At 36.1% G+C, this 17,631-nt stretch overlaps 1 protein-coding gene across 6 annotated transcripts in view; it reads left to right on the forward strand.

Annotated features, from left to right (window-relative positions):
• DNAH8 (dynein axonemal heavy chain 8) overlaps positions 1–17,631 on the forward strand; it is a 453,252-nt gene that overhangs the window by 265,461 nt on the left and 170,160 nt on the right. For all 6 annotated transcript variants that reach the window (XM_077161688.1, XM_077161686.1, XM_077161689.1 and 3 more), the window contains 4 exons: positions 3,915–4,057; positions 4,510–4,644; positions 5,042–5,164; positions 15,357–15,570. In XM_077161688.1, coding sequence (XP_077017803.1) covers positions 3,915–4,057; positions 4,510–4,644; positions 5,042–5,164; positions 15,357–15,570 — 615 coding nt within the window. The remainder of the gene's footprint in view (positions 1–3,914; positions 4,058–4,509; positions 4,645–5,041; positions 5,165–15,356; positions 15,571–17,631) is intronic.

Genomic DNA, 17,631 nt, shown 5'->3' on the forward strand with positions numbered 1-17,631 from the left:
AAACATGGTTCTTTGAAAAGCAACAAAATTGATAAATCTCTTTGCCAGAATTATTGGGGAAAAAATAGGAGCGAAAACTTAAATTACCAATGTCAGGAATGAAACAGCATGACTACAGACTCTTAAAAAATAAGAGAATATTAGAACAATTTTATGCCAATTGATAACTTAGATGAAATGAACAAATTCATTGAATGATACAAACTACCAAACCGCTTCAAGAAGAAATAGGTAACCTAGATAGTGCTATATATATTAAAGAAATTGAATTTGCAGTTAAAAACCTACACACAAAGAAAGTTTCAGGCCTTGATGGCATCACTGATGAATTCTACAAAATAGTTAAGGAGGGAATAAAACCAACACTGCACAAATTTTTCAAAATATGTAAGAGGAAGAAATATTTTCCCAGTTCATTTTATAAGGACAGTGTTACACTGATACCAAAACCAGAGAAAAGAAAGCTCTAGATGAATATATATATATGTTCCTTCAGGATAATGTTCCTTCAGGAACATTAATATAAATTTCTTAAAATTTTAACAAATAAAACCCAAAAGTGTATAAAAAATTTAATGCATGACATCCAAGTGAACTTTTATTCTAGGAATGGAAAATTGGATGAATTTTTGAAAATTTATCAGGATAATCCACCATATTAGCAGCATAATGCAGAAAAAGCATTTGACAAAATTCAATACCCGTTCATGATGAAAACTCTCAGTAAACTAGGAATAGTAACTTAAACATTCTATCAAAGAAATCTATAGAAACCTATGAAGACCTGCAGTTGACATCATACTTAATTGTGAAAGACTGAAGGCTTCCCTGCTTCTATTGGGAACAAGACAAAGATGTCCTCTCTCAACACTTATTTTCAGCATTGCACTAGAGGTCCAGTGTAATAGGGCAAGGAAACAAACAAAAGACCTACAGGCTGGAAAAGAAGAAGTAAAGCTCCCTTTATTTATACATGACATTGACTATCTATGGAATCATTCAGAAAAGCTTCAGAGTAAATAAATTTGCATTGCAGGATATAAGATCAAATACAGTATTCTACATACTTGCAACAAACAGTTGGAAACTGAAATAAAAATAGTATTTACAATAGCATCCAGAAAATGAAACACTTATGGGTAAATTTAACAAAATATTTGCAAGATCTCTAAACTGAAGACTACAAAACACTGTTGAAAGAAATTATAGACCTAAATAAATGGAAAGATATAAATCATGTATATGGAGTAGAAGACTCAGTATTTTAAGATCTTATTCCTCTCCAAAATGATCTGTAGATTCAGTGCAATCTTAGCATTGAAAATCTTTTTTTTTGTTGGAATATAGAAATAAATTCTGAAATGTATATGCTAATGTTAAGAACCTAGAATAACCAAATCAGCTTTGAAAAAGAACAAAGTTAGAGCACTTACACTATCTTATTTCAAGACTTTTAATCAAACTATAATAATCAACCCAGTGTGATATTGATTTAAGGATAGATATATAGATCAATGGAATAGAATAGAGTTCAGAAATAGACCCACACATAATATGTTCAGTTGATTGTCAACAGAAGTGTCAAGATAATTTAATGGAGAAATGTATTGTCTTTTCAACCAGTGGTGCTAGAACAATATTATATCCAAATATAAAAATAATGAACCTTGACTCTTTAAGTATACAACTTAACATTTTATCGTTTAACCACATCCAGATATACATTTCAGTCTTGTTAATTATATTTACAATGTTGTGTTACCATCACCTGGGCTCTTACCTCATTCTTTTCACAAAAATTAACTCAAAATAAATCATAAACCTAAATGTAAGAGCTAAACTATCAAACTTATAAACGAAAACAAAGAAGAAGATATCTAAGTCTTTAGGTTAGGCAAAGATTTCTAAGCTAGGATTAAAAACCCAGATCATAGAAGGAAAAATTGATAGATTGAACTTCAACAAAATTAAAAACTTCTGATCTTTAAAAGACACGGATAAGAAAATGAAAAGTTCAGCCACAGATGTGAAAGAATATTTGAAAGCTATATCTGATAAAAAAATTTTATCCAGAATATTCAAAAAGTAGACAACTGTGCTGGTTTGAAATGATTTATTTACCCTAGAAAAACGATGTTTTAATCCTAACCCCATTTTGTAAAGGCAGCCGTTTTTTCTAATCCCTGTTCAGTACTGGATGTTTGAAACTGTAATTAGATTGTCTCCCCGGAGATGTGACTCAGTCAAGAGAGGCTGTTAAGCTGGATTGGGTGGAGACATGTTCCCACCCATTCTGGTGGGTCTTGATTAGTTTACTGGAATCTTGTAAAAGAGGAAACATTTTGGAGACTGAGAGAGATTCAGAGAGAGCAGAGAAGAATGACGTAGCCATGAGAAGCAGAGAGTCCACCAGCCAGCGACCTTTGGAGATGAAGAAGGAAAATACCTCCTGGGGAGCTTCATGAAACGGGAAGCGAGGAGAGAAAGCTAGCAGATGACACCCTGTTCACCATGTGCCCTTCCAGCCAAGAGAGAAGCCCTGACTGTTCGCCATATGCCTTCTCACTTAAGAGATAAACCCTGAACTTCATCGGCCTTTCCCTGGATACCTTTGGACATTTGTATAGACTTGTTTTAATTGGGACGTTTTCTCAGCCTTAGAACTGTAAACTAGCAATTTATTAAATTCCCCTTTTAAAAAGCCACTCTGTTCCTGGTATATTGCATCCCAGCATCTAACAAACTAGAACAGCAATCAATCCAGATTTAAAAATGGGCAAAAAATTTAAGTAGTTATTTCACCAAAAAAGACATACAAATAGGGAAAGAAGTTCATGAAAAGATATACATCATTGGTCATCAGGGAAGTACAAATTAAAACTGTAGGGGTTCATCATTACATAGCCATTTGAATGGCTAAAATTTAAAAAAAAATTAATAATGCCAGATGGTAAGGATATGGAACCATTAGGACTCTCATATACTGTGAAATGGTGTTAGCTACTTGGGAAAACAGTTTGGCAATTTCTTAAAAGTTAAATATGTACTCACCATATAACTTGCTAATTGTGTAAGAGAACACAACATTGAGATTTTTATCCAATGATGAATGTTTGTTTTACTCATGCCAAAAGTATGTTCCTTTACTCTTTTTACTGGGTACACAGTTTGGGTTCAATCCTGAATCATAGTGTAATCGTTTTGAAGATATTTTAAATGGCATGTAAACTCAGCAATATAAAGCCACCAATAATGCAAGATTCAGTTTAAATGGCAACAATATGGACTGCTCTCACCAGATTTGCTAGCTAATGATGATTGGCTCCATGGATTGTAAGACGCATCCCAGAGACACTAAGTTTAAAAAAGAGAAAGACAAAAAGAGGGAAAGTGAGGGAGAAAGGGAAACATTTCTTAGAATTTCTTAGAATTGATGAAAAGTAGTAATAATTATTATAATGATAATATCCATCAGTAAATTAGTAGTTACTGAAAGTCTGGATTCTGAGTAGTCTATTAATACTATACTACCAGTTTAGGGACCAAATTTATTTTTCTCATTTCTCTTGGCAAACAGCCTATGTCCAGTAGTCAGTTGTCCCTTTTCTGGTGCTTCCCACTAGATGCCCATCACGTCGCTGGTTTTACCACTAGCTGGTCCTAATTCCATTTTTAGACCAGATCTCTCTAGATGAATGATTTAGCAATTTCGAAACTGACTTTTTAAAGAAGACAAAACATTTACATTATCAAATGACATAAAACATTAGATGAGCAGATACCTTGGCATGTTTTAGGGACATGTTTTAAATGTTTATGTAATTCTGCTGATTGTTTATAGCACTTACATTTTGGGTTCTGAGATAACTTTCAAAAATGAAGTTTTATTAAGATGATTTTTACATATTATACAGGTGATTGGGAGCACTGGAATAAGAAACTTCAGCCATATTATTATCCAACCGACAGTATTCCAGAATATTCATCAATTTTGGTTCCAAATGTTGACAATATTAGAACAAATTTCTTGATAGAGACCATTGCAAAACAATTTAAAGTAAGTATAATAGGGAGTTTCTTATATTATTGCAAACCACATTCTCCTTCATACACTGATGACAGAAAAATTAAACTCCAACACAAGGGGTTGGAAGTAGTGTCATTTAATGGAAGCACTTTTAGCAAATGAACCAAGTCCTAGGATACTGACATCCCCTGGATAGCTGACTACTAGCTTGCTAAGGAAAGTGGGCATGCCTTTTTAGAAAGTCCTTCTCTTCCCCAAGGTCACATGAATAATTAACCATATATTCTTTCACTACTTTTATAGTATACATTTTAAGCTTCAAATCTTTAATTGGACTATAATTCATTTCGATTTAGATGTAATTCTAAAATTAACTAAAAATTAGTTATATAATTTTAAGGGGTGCAAAAATGGACAGTGAAACAATAGGATATTTAAAAATATGTTACAACATCTTTCACCATGATTGCCTGTGATTTCAGGCTGTTTTGCTCACAGGAGAGCAGGGAACTGCAAAAACAGTAATGATTAAGGCCTATTTGAAAAAATATGATCCTGAAGTACAGTTATCCAAAAGCCTAAACTTTTCATCTGCCACAGAACCAATGATGTTTCAGGTAAAACCTATCCTTTGATGTGTCTGTCAGTCAACATATTAAATATCTTAAGTGGTTGTTACAATAAAATGTTGATGTATATAAAATATTTTATTATATATATTAATATCGAGAGAAGTGATGTTGAAGTTGGCATTCAGTTATTTGGCATTTCCAAGACTGAAGTTGAAGCCAAATCCAAATAACGTATTTTGGCCTCATACCAAGACTAAAGCTAAAATTTGGAGCATATCTATATAAATATAAATTAATGATTAACCTTTCAATAACTTTATAAAATTTTTACAATAATTGTATTCAAATAAAACACGTAAATTCTATGTGAAAAAAATCTCATCCTTTTTAGAAGTATGGATTAAAGTATAATGGATAAAACAAATCATTTCCTTTTCTTCAGAGAACAATTGAAAGCTATGTGGATAAGCGAATGGGAAGCACATATGGACCACCAGGAGGGAGAAAAATGACTGTATTTATTGATGATATTAATATGCCTGTGATTAATGAATGGGGAGACCAGGTATGTCTAAAGTATTTCACATAGATGATGTTTATATAAAAAAGTCAATAACCTTCATATTATTAAGTCCAGTAACACTTTTCAATCTTTTTTTTTACTTCTCTGCTCTATTTGACATTCTCCCTTCTTGAAATTTCTATGTGGTGTTCCCCATCAATCTCTCTGGCTACTTGACTTTAATGATTTTTCTGTACCTTCTTTTGCTTCTTCCTTTCCCCATGGTTTCATCCTTGACTCTTTTACTTCTTACTCTACATACTCTCTCTGAGGAGTACCTAACATTAAAAAAACATTTAAAAAAATGTCTACCGCACATCCTTGTCCTACTTGTGACATTCTGCCAACCCCAGCGTTATTCCCTATTAGAGGAGTAATTAATGTTCCTGGCAGGATCCCCGATACCTCCTCCTACCGAAATTCACTGCTCATGAGCACTGTTTGCCTTGAGTCCCCCCCGCAGGACCAATCTCATCAATAATCTCATCACTCACTATCCTTGCTTATATCAGGCACCCTTAGAAACTCAGGACTCCCACATCAGTCCTCCTCTTGAGACTCATCCCCAAACAGGTCTTCATGGCCTTTCTTGGGCCCTATATCCTCCTCTTCTGGTCTCCTGAAACCTTTCTTATGTGCTTCTGAAAGCTGCTTTGAGTTCAACTTCTTCTCTGACATCCCCCCTTACTCAAATGGAAACCTGATCCTCTTTTCCAGCTAAGATGCTGTTTTCTTTGCAGACTTTTCAAGTTGAAGCCTGGGGCCTGTTGGTGAGGGAGGTGTCCTCTTTTCTTATTGTCATACTCCCTGAAAACCTATCAGTCTGACCACACATCTCCTTTATCGTTGCACTCGTTTTAGACTTTCAGGCTGCGATGCTCCTTTCCCTGAAAACTTTAGTTCCTGGCTCACAGTTTATCTCCAGGACTGTCTCTTTCATGAGGTCTGACTTCATGGGTGTGTGACCTGTGCACACACAGCCCTGCACTTCAAAGGGCCCCATGCTGGGATTAATGCTCTGTTGTCACCATCTTGAAATTATTAAAGAATTTTGAGCAAGGAACTTTTTGTACTGGGCCCCACCGATTATGCAGCTGATTGTGCTTGTGATAATTCTTGTTGATGTCATGATCTTGGCCCCCTCCTTGACCTCTTCTGCTCTAATGATCATGCCTTCCACCCTGCTAAACAACTCACTTACATTGTCATACCCTAGACCTTCTCAGCATCAGTAACTATGACCCCTTCATTATTTCAATTGCAACTTTCATTCTCTGATCGCCATCTCCACTTTTACTAGCTCCTCCTGTCTGCTATTCAGACTCCAGCTGGAGCTACAATCTGTTGATCCTGCCACCACTAAAGTCCCCTATTTCCTCTCACTTCCTCACTTCCTTCCTTACCCAGCAGTAATTCCTTGGTCCATCATTATAATCACTCTGGCATATTCCAACCTTTTTTTTTCTCATATTGTAAACTTTCTTCTGTCCAGTGCTTACATTTTGGATAATTTCCTCTTATTTGTGTTCCAGTTCACTAATTTTCTTTTCTGCTTTGTCCAGTCTGCTATTAGGTTCATCAATTGAGTTTTAATTTCAGTTATTTTTTTGTTGTTTTTTTCAAATGTCATTTTTTAAAAATAGTTTCCTATTCCTTGGATATATTTTCAAATTTGTTTTCTATTTCTTTAAACATGTTGAAAATAGTTGTTTTAGAGGCCCTATTTGTTAATTCCAGTATCGGAATTCTGTGCAGGTTTGTTTCTGTTATTTGTGGTTTTAATGATTCTTTTTTTTTTTTTTTAAATATACAAGGGACTACTTTAATTTGATAAGAAAATCATAACTCAATGGGAAAATGATATAAATCATATTTTTTTATTAATTAAAAAAGAATTAACAAAACAATTAGAAATCATTCCATTCTACATGTACAATCAGTAATTCTTAATAACATCACATAGTTGCATATTCATCATTTCTTAGTACATTTGCATCGATTTAGAAAAAGAAATAAAAAGACAACAGAATAAGAATTAAAACAATAATAGAAAGAAAAAAAAAAGCAAAAAACCTATACCTCACATGCAGCTTCATTCAGTGTTTTAACATAACTGCATTACAATTGGGTAGTATTGTGCTGTCCATTTCTGAGTTTTATATCCAGTCCCATTGTACAGTCTGTATCCCTTCAGCTCCAATTACCTCTTCTCTCTCTTTTTTTTTTTTAATTAACGGAAAAAAAGAAATTAACCCAACATTTAGAAATCATACCATTCTACATATGCAATCAGTAATTCTTAACATCCTCACATAGATGCATAATCATCATTTCTTAGTACATTTGCATCGGTTTAGAAGAACTAGCAACATAACCGAAAAAGATATAGAATGTTAATATAGAGAAAAAAATAAAAGTAATAATAGTAAAATCAAAACAAAACAAAACAAAACAAAACAAAAACGTATAGCTCAGATGCAGCTTCTTTCAGTATTTTAACATGATTACTTTACAATTAGGTATTATTGTGCTGTCCATTTTTGAGTTTTTGTATCTAGTCCTGTTACACCGTCTGTATCCCTTCAACTCCAATTGCCCATTATCTTACCCTGTTTCTACCTCCTGCTGGACTCTGTTACCAATGACATATTCCAAATTTATTCTCGAATGTCTGTTCACATCAGTGGGACCATACAGTATTTGTCCTTTAGTTTTTAGCTAGACTCACTCAGCATAATGTTCTCTAGGTCCATCCATGTTACTACATGCTTCATAAGTTTATCCTGTCTTAAAGCTGCATAGTATTCCATCGTATGTATATACCACAGTTTGTTTAGCCACTCTTCTGTTGATGGAGATTTCGGCTGTTTCCATCTCTTTGCAATTGTAAATAACGCTGCTATAAACATTGGTGTGCAAATGTCCGTTTGTGTCTTTGCCCTTAAGTCCTTTGAGTAGATTCCCAGCAATGGTATTGCTGGGTCGTATGGCAATTCTATATTCAGCTTTTTGAGGAACCGCCAAACTGCCTTCCACAGTGGTTGAACCATTTGACATTCCCACCAACAGTGGATAAGTGTGCCTCTTTCTCCGCATCCTCTCCAGCACTTGTCATTTTCTGTTTTGTTGATAATGGCCATTCTGGTGGGTGTGAGATGATATCTCATTGTGGTTTTGATTTGCATTTCTCTAATGGCCAGGAACATTGAGCATCTCTTCATGTGCCTTTTGGCCATTTGTATTTCCTCTTCTGATAGGTGTCTGTTCAAGTCTTTTTCCCATTTTGTAATTGGGTTGGCTGTCTTTTTGTTGTTGAGATGAACAATCTCTTTATAAATTCTGGATACTAGACCTTTATCTGATATGTCATTTCCAAATATTGTCTCCCATTGTGTAGGCTGTCTTTCTACTTTCTTGATGAAGTTCTTTGATGCACAAAAGTGTTTAATTTTGAGGAGCCCCCATTTATTTATTTCCTTCTTCAGTGTTCTTGCTTTAGGTTTAAGGTCCATAAAACCACCTCCAGTTGTAAGATCCATAAGATAACTCCCAACATTTTCCTCTAACTGTTTTATGGTCTTAGACCTAATGTTTAGATCTTTGATCCATTTTGAGTTAACTTTTGTATAGGGTGTGAGAGATGGGTCTTCTTTCATTCTTTTGCATATGGATATCCAGTTCTCTAGGCACCATTTATTGAAGAGACTGTTCTGTCCCAGGTGAGTTGGCTTGACTGCCTTATCAAAGATCAAATGTCCATAGATGAGAGGGTCTATATCTGAGCACTCTATTCGATTCCATTGGTCGATATATCTATCTTTATGCCAATACCATGCTGTTTTGACCACTGTGGCTTCATAATATGCCTTAAAGTTAGGCAGCGCGAGACCTCCAGCTTCGTTTTTTTTCCTCAAGATGTTTTTAGCAATTCGGGGCACCCTGCCCTTCCAGATAAATTTGCTTATTGGTTTTTCTATTTCTGAAAAATAAGTTGTTGGGATTTTGATTGGTATTGCATTGAATCTGTAAATCAATTTAGGTAGGATTGACATCTTAACTATATTTAGTCTTCCAATCCATGAACATGGTATGCCCTTCCATCTATTTAGTTCTTCTGTGATTTCTTTTAACAGTTTTTTGTAGTTTTCTTTATATAGGTTTTTTTGTCTCTTTAGTTAAATTTATTCCTAGGTATTTTATTCTTTTAGTTGCAATAGTAAATTGGATTCGTTTCTTGATTTCCCCCTCAGCTTGTTCATTACTAGTGTATAGAAATGCTACAGATTTTTGAATGTTGGTCTTGTAACCTGCTACTTTGCTGTACTCATTTATTAGCTCTAGTAATTTTGTTGTGGATTTTTCCGGGTTTTCGACGTATAGTATCATATCGTCTGCAAACAGTGATAGTTTTACTTCTTCCTTTCCAATTTTGATGTCTTGTATTTCTTTTTCTTGTCTAATTGCTCTGGCTAGAACCTCCAACACAATGCTGAATAATAGTGGTGATAGTGGACATCCTTGTCTTGTTCCTGATCTTAGGGGGAAAATTTTCAATTTTTCCCCATTAAGGATGATATTAGCTGTGGGTTTTTCATATATTCCCTCTATCATTTTAAGGAAGTTCCCTTGTATTCCTATCTTTTGAAGTGTTTTCAAAAGGAAAGGATGTTGAATCTTGTCAAATGCCTTCTCTGCATCAATTGAGATGATCATGTGATTTTTCTGCTTTGATTTGTTGATATGGTGTATTACATTAATTGATTTTCTTATGTTGAACCATCCTTGCATACTTGGGATGAATCCTACTTGGTCATGATGTATAATTCTTTTAATGTGTTGTTGGATACGATTTGCTAGAATTTTATTGAGGATTTTTGCATCTGTATTCATTAGAGAGATTGGTCTGTAGTTTTCTTTTTTTGTAATATCTTTGCCTGGTTTTGGTATGAGGGTGATGTTGGCTTCATAGAATCCATTAGGTAGTTTTCCCTCCACTTCGATTTTTTTGAAGAGTTTGAGAAGAATTGGTACTAATTCTTTCTGGAACGTTTGGTAGAATTCACATGTGAAGCCGTCTGGTCCTGGACTTTTCTTTTTAGGAAGCTTTTGAATGACTAATTCAATTTCTTTACTTGTGATTGGTTTGTTGAGGTCATCTATGTCTTCTTGAGTCAAAGTTGGTTGGTCATGTCTTTCCAGGAACCCGTCCATTTCATCTAAATTGTTGTATTTATTAGCGTAAAGTTGTTCATAGTATCCTGTTATTACCTCCTTTATTTCTGTGAGGTCAGTAGTTATGTCTCCTCTTCCATTTCTGATCTTATTTATTTGCATCCTCTCTCTTCTTCTTTTTGCCAATCTTGATAAGGGCCCATCAATCTTATTGATTTTCTCATAGAACCAACTTCTGGTCTTATTGATTTTCTCTATTGTTTTCATGTTTTCAATTTCATTTATTTCTGCTCTGATCTTTGTTATTTCTTTCCTTTTGCTTGCTTTGGGATTAGTTTGCTGTTCTTTCTCCAGTTCTTCCAAGTGAACAGTTAATTCCTGCATTTTTGCCTTTTCTTCTTTTCTGATATAGTCATTTAGGGCAATAAATTTCCCTCTTAGCACTGCCTTTGCTGCATCCCATAAGTTTTGATATGTTGTGTTTTCATTTTGATTCACCTCGAGGTATTTACTAATTTCTCTTGCAATTTCTTCTTTGACCCACTCGTTGTTTAAGAGTGTGTTGTTGAGCCTCCACGTATTTGTGAATTTTCTGGCATTCCGCCTATTATCGATTTCCAACTTCATTCCTTTATGATCCGAGAAAGTGTTGTGTATGATTTCAATCTTTTTAAATTTGTTAAGACTTGCTTTGTGACCCCGCATATGGTCTATCTTTGAGAATGATCCATGAGCACTTGAGAAAAAGGTGTATCCTGCTGTTGTGGGATGTAATGTCCTATAAATGTCTGTTAAGTCTAGCTCCTTTATAGTAATATTCAGATTCTCTATTTCTTTATTGATTCCTCTGTCTAGATGTTCTGTCCATTGATGAGAGTGGGGAATTGAAGTCTCCAACTGTTATGGTATTTGTGTCTATTTCCCTTTTCAGTGTTTGCAGTGTATTCCTCACGTATTTTGGGGCATTCTGGTTCGGTGCGTAAATATTTATGATTGTTATGTCTTCTTGTTTAATTGTTCCTTTTATTAGTATATAGTGTCCTTCTTTGTCTCTTTTAACTGTTTTACATTTGAAGTCTAACTTGTTGGATATTAGTATAGCCACTCCTGCTATTTTCTGGTTGTTATTTGCATGAAATAACTTTTCCCAACCTTTCACTTTCAACCTATGTTTATCTTTGGGTCTAAGATGTGTTTCCTGTAGACAGCATATAGAAGGATCCTGTTTTTTAATCCATTCTGCCATTCTATGTCTTTTGATTGGGGAATTCAGTTCATTAACATTTAGTATTATTACTGTTTGGATGATATTTTCCTCTACCATTTTGGCTTTTGTATTATATATATCATATCTGACTTTCCTTCTTTCTACACTCTTCTCCATACCTCTCTCTTCTGTCTTTTCGGTTCTGACTCTAGTGCTCCCTTTAGTATTTCTTGCAGAGCTGGTCTCTTGGTCACAAATTCTCTCAGTGACTTTTTGTCTGAGAATGTTTTAATTTCTCCCTCATTTTTGAAGGACAATTTTGCTGGATATAGGAGTCTTGGTTGGCAGTTTTTCTCTTTTAGTAATTTAAATATATCATCCCACTGTCTTCTAACTTCCATGGTTTCTGCTGAGAAATCTACACATAGTCTTATTGGGTTTCCCTTGTATGTGATGGATTGTTTTTCTCTTGCTGCTTTCAAAATCCTCTCTTTCTCTTTGACCTCTGACATTCTAACCAGTAAGTGTCTTGGAGAACGCCTATTTGGGTCTAATCTCTTTGGGGTGTGCTGCACGTCTTGGATCTGTAATTTTAGGTCTTTCATAAGAGTTGGGAAATTTTCAGTGAAAATTTCTTCCATTAGTTTTTCTCCTCCTTTTCCCTTCTCTTCTCCTTCTGGGACACCCACAACACGTATATTTGTGCGGTTCATATTGTCCTTGAGTTCCCTGATACCCTGTTCAAATTTTTCCATTCTTTTCCCGATAGTTTCTGTTTCTTTTTGGAATTCAGATGTTCCATCCTCCAAATCACTAATTCTATCTTCTGTCTCTTTGAATCTATCATTGTAGGTATCCATTGTTTTTTCTATCTTTTCTACTTTGTCCTTCACTTCCATAAGTTCTGTGATTTGTTTTTTCAGTTTTTCTATTTCTTCTTTATGTTCAGCCCATGTCTTCTTCATGTCCTCCCTCAATTTATTGATTTCGTTTTTGAAGAGGTTTTCCATTTCTGTTCGTATATTCAGCATTAGTTGTTTCAGCTCCTGTATCTCATTTGAACTATTGGTTTGTTCCTTTGACTGGGCCATATTTTCAATTATTTGAGCGTGATCCGTTATCTTCTGTTGGCGTCTGCGCATTTAGATAGATTTCCCTGGATATTGGATCCAAAAGTTTGGAAGATTTTTCTGTGAAATCTCTGGGTTCTGTTTTTCTTATCCTGCCCAGTAGGTGGCGCTCGTGGCACACGTTTGTCTGCGGGTCTGACCAGTAAAAGGTGCTGTGGGTCCTTTAACTTTGGAAAACTCTCGCCGTCTGGGATGTTCGCTAGCCGAAGCGGCTTGAGCCGGCCTGGGGTCCGAACGCAGGGAGGGTTGCTGGCCGCCGCAGCCCGGGAAAGCGCCCGTCCGAATTTCCTAGTCGGCCCGGGGCGACAAGCGTGGCAGGAGGGCGCCAGCGGCAGCGGCCAGACCGGGAGAGTGCACGTTCCCGGGGAGTCACGGGTTTGGAAGGGGCCTCCCCAACCCATCACAGTTCTCCGCGGCCTGGGTATTTCCGATCCAATTCTCTCAGTTGGTCCGGGGGGCCGCGCGTGGTGTGGGCGCCAGCCACCGCGGTTTCAGGGGACCGCCTCTCCAATTCTCCCAGCCGGCCCGGGAAGGGGGAAGGGAGTGACTCCGGCTGCTTGCCGCCCCGCCCGGTGAAGCCCGTGCGCCTCGGCGATCTCACCCGAGCGGCCTCTCTCAGCCAGCCAGCCGTTCCAGGATGGGGTACGCTGTCTTTTTTATCTCTGTTGTGGCTTTGGGAGCTGTTCTGTATCGTTTCTACTCCCCTAGTAGCTGTCCTGGAGAAGAAACTAAGATCCGCGCGTCTTACTAAGCCGCCATCTTCTCTGGAAGTCTCAGTTTTAATGATTCTTGTTAATAGTCAAACTGTCTTATTTTCTGTATGTATCTTTGACAACTTGCTAGAACTTTGCCCTTAAAAATGATCAGTGGCTGTCTGTTGGAGTCTTAGAATGTAATAGCTCTTGTCCAGAGAGCCTTTACATTTTCTTCTGCCAGTTACCTAGGAGCTAATTCTTCTAGGGAAGTCTTCTTTTTCTTTTCTCTTCCTCTCCCATTCAGCAAGGCTCAAAGGTAGAACTCTCAGCAGTTTCTGGAATGTGGGGCAAGTGGATGTGTGTTTAGATCTGATTCATCCTTATCATCTGTAAGATGAAGAACTCCTGAACCATTCATTTATTCAACTATAGGTATCTGGTTGGGTCTCAAAATGAATGTGTTCCAAATCAAATTCTTGTTTTCCCCTAAATGTGCTCCTCCAACGATCTTTTCCATCTCAGAAAATAGTAGCTCCGTACTTCTAGTTGCTCCCCTCTTTCCTCACAGTCCACATTCAATCTGTCAGGAAATCATGTTGGCTTAACTTCCAGCTATATCCACAATTTGATTAATACCTACCATCTCCACTGCTACCACTTGTGCAAGCCACCACCATCTGTCTTCTTCATCATTACAACTGCCTCCTCATTGTTTTCCTGTTTCCTTTGTCCCCTCAGTCTATTCTCGAAGCAGCAACCAATTAAAACCTGAGTCAGGTCGTGGCACACTCCTCTGCTCAAATCCTCCAGTGAGACTCATAAAATATAAAGTCAAAATCCTGATCATTACCCAAAGATCCTGCGCGATTTGATCTCATCTCTTCATTACTCTTTGCTCCAAGCACTTTTACTGATCCCTGTACTTGCTGGGTATATGTCCACTCAGGGCTTCTACATTTACTGTTTCCTTTGCCTGGAACGCTAATCTTCTAGATATCTGAACGGTTTGCTTTCTTACTTCCCTCAAGTATTTATTTATATGTCGTGTGAGGTGAAGTCACCCCAAATTTCCATATTCAGTTGTATTCTGAGTACAGGTTTCTTTACAAGGACAGGGAGTTTTGACTGTGCCACAACAGAGCCTGCCACATAGTAGTCATTCATTCAATGTTTGCTGGATGAATGAGTGGTATATCTGAGGAGCTTGTGTGCCATCCACTTGGATATACCCAATAGGAATTTAAATATATAGATGTGGAACTTAGAAGGTAATCTGAAGCAAGGTTCATAGATTTGAGATTCTTTAGGATATAGGTTCAAGATGCTGCCCTCTGGAATAGTGAAAGAAAAATTCCAGTGATTTCTGTACCCCAAAAGAAAGTTACAGGTAAGATGCAGATGGAAAAAGAGTAGCTTGGGAAGGAGACTGAAAAGAAGGAATCCTGGAGTTATGAGATGAACCTACAAAGAAATGAGCCTCTGAAATCAAGAGGGGAATATGTTTCAAGGAGGAGTGGTGAAAGCAGTGTTAGAAGATATGATGAGAGCGTAAAACTAAAACCAATACATGATACATAATATATATTATATTGACAGCTCAGGGCTGAGACTAACCCACATTATGATCTGAAGTATTTTGAAATGTTGAATGTTGAATATGAAAGCTATATATAGTGAAACTTCTCATAACAACACATTCCATTCTTATGATGAATATCCCATAACTCACCTACGTAAATTTATTTGGTGGTTAGTTTTATTAGTGTGGTGAAGAGCACATTGGACTTGCAAAGACATGTTTAACTTTAGGTTAAGTGTGCATGAGGGGCATCATTTAAGTCGAATTGTTTTAAAGGTGATCGCTGACATTCACAAACACTCAGTTGACAAAAGGTGAATATTTTCTTCTAAGCTTATCTGTATTATTAATAGGAGTGATGGAGGAATATGATACTGATATGTTAATAAAATATTATTGTATAAAATTTCAGATAACTAATGAGATTGTGCGACAGATGATGGAAATGGAAGGAATGTATAGTTTGGATAAGCCTGGAGACTTCACTACTATTGTTGATGTGCAGCTTATAGCAGCAATGATACACCCTGGGGGTGGCCGAAATGATATTCCACAACGTTTAAAAAGACAGTTTACTGTGTTTAATTGCACATTGCCTTCAAATGCTTCAATAGACAAAATTTTTGGTAAGAATATTCTTGGTGTTTAATTTTTTGATATAATGGAGTACAACCTGGAAAACTTTAAGAAATTTACAAAACTCTGTCTGAAGAGGATTAATTACCTGAAAAGGAGAGCTAAATTCCAGGAAAGAGGGCCTAAATATTAAGAAAACTCATGGTTATAGCCTATTCTTTGATTCAGGAATATTTACAAATAGACTTGTTGAAGGTTGGCATTAGAGATAAGTATATACTTGAATTTTGCTTTTCTTGACGTGATTGATCAGAGAAATTTCAATGTAAAACATTTGGAAGATGTAAGACAATATCTGAATGTCCTCTGGCAGAAAAGGAGTTCTTAAATAAGTCTCAGAAAGTGTACAAACCATAAAGAGAAAATTTGATAAATTCGACTATATTAAAATTTAAAACATATTCATTTTGAACACAGCATGCAAAGAGTGAAAAGGCAAGGCCCAAAATGGACGAAAATAATTTCAACATATGTAAATAACAAAAGATAAGGAATCCCAGTATTTAAAGAATACTTTTTGCAGTATTTAAAGAAATCCCTTGAATGAATAAGAGAAAAGCAAACAACTCAATATAAAAATGGGCAAAACAAACAAAAAAACAGGCACTTTAAGACAAGAAAACTGAATGATGAATAAATAAATGCAAAGATGATAAACATGATTAGTATTGGGAAAGTGCAAATTAAAATGAAAGGTCATACCATTGTTTACCTACCAGATTTGCAAAAAAGGATAAACTGTGAAAAAATCAAGCATTGATGAGAATGTAGCTGGGACTCTCATCTGCTGTTGGTGGGATATAAATTGGTACAAGCCCTTTGGTTCAACTTATGACCTTTCCCAGAGAATAATCCATGTGCAATTGAGAAGAAAAGTATATTCTGCTGTTGTTGGGTGGAGTGTTCTATATATGTCTTTGGGCTTAGTTGGTTTATAGTTTTATCAAATTCCCTGTTTCTTATTAATTATCTGTTTTGATGTTCTATCTACTGTTGAAGTCTCCAACTATTATTGTAGATCTATTTTTCCCTTCAGTTTTGTCAGTGTTTACTTCATGTATTTTGGGGCTCTGTGATTAAGTGTATATGTGTTTGTAATTGTTATACCTTCTTGTTGGATTGGCCTTTTTATTATTATATAATGTCTTTCTTTGTCTCTTGTAACAGATTTTAACTTCAGTTCTATTTTGTTTGATATTAGTATAGCCACCCCAGCTTTCTTTTCGTTACTGTTCGCATGGAATACTTTTTCCCATCCTTTCATTTTCAAACTATTTGTATCTTTGAGTCTAAGGTGATTTTCTTGTAAACATATAATTGGATCCTGCTTTTTTATACATTCTGGCAATCTCTGCCTTTTGATTGGAGAGTTTACATTTAAGGTAACTACTGATAAAGCAGGACTGACTTCAGGCATTTTATCAATTGTTTTTTGTATGTCTTATACATTTTTTTGTCCCTCATTTCATCCTTTGCTCCCTTCTTTTGTGTACAATTGATCTTCTGTAGTTCAACAGTTTGATCCCCTTCTCATTTCTTTTTTGTATATGTTTTATAGGGGTTTTTTTTGTGGTCACCATTGGGTTTATATTAAATATCCTAAATCTATAACAATCTAGTTTGAATTGATACCAAATTAACTTCAATAGCTTATACAATCTCTGCTCTTATACCCTTTGTCCCACCTCTTTATATTGTTCTTGTCACAATTTACATCTTTGTATTTTGTGTGTCTAGTGTTGAGGCTCTTCTCTAATGATTAGCCCAGTTTATACTACGTCTATAGATCAGCCTGTGATGAAGAGTTAGATTCTTCTCAGGTCTTTCTGAGCATGTTTCTTGTCCTGGGTATATGTGGTGGCTCTCAGGAATTCCCCAGTAGGCACAGTTGTTTCTTGTGCAAAAAGGAAGTTTCTTCCAGGGCATCCAGACAGGTTCTGTGCTCTTTGTCTCAGTCACAGTCTTTTGCCCCAGGTGGTTGCAGTTTGCTTGGCTCTCCTCCAACTTGTCACCATTTCTTTTTCTCAGGTAAGTTTTAGGTTAGATAACCT

Source organism: Tamandua tetradactyla, chromosome 5 (assembly GCF_023851605.1).
Source record: "Tamandua tetradactyla isolate mTamTet1 chromosome 5, mTamTet1.pri, whole genome shotgun sequence".
NCBI lineage: Eukaryota > Metazoa > Chordata > Mammalia > Pilosa > Myrmecophagidae > Tamandua > Tamandua tetradactyla.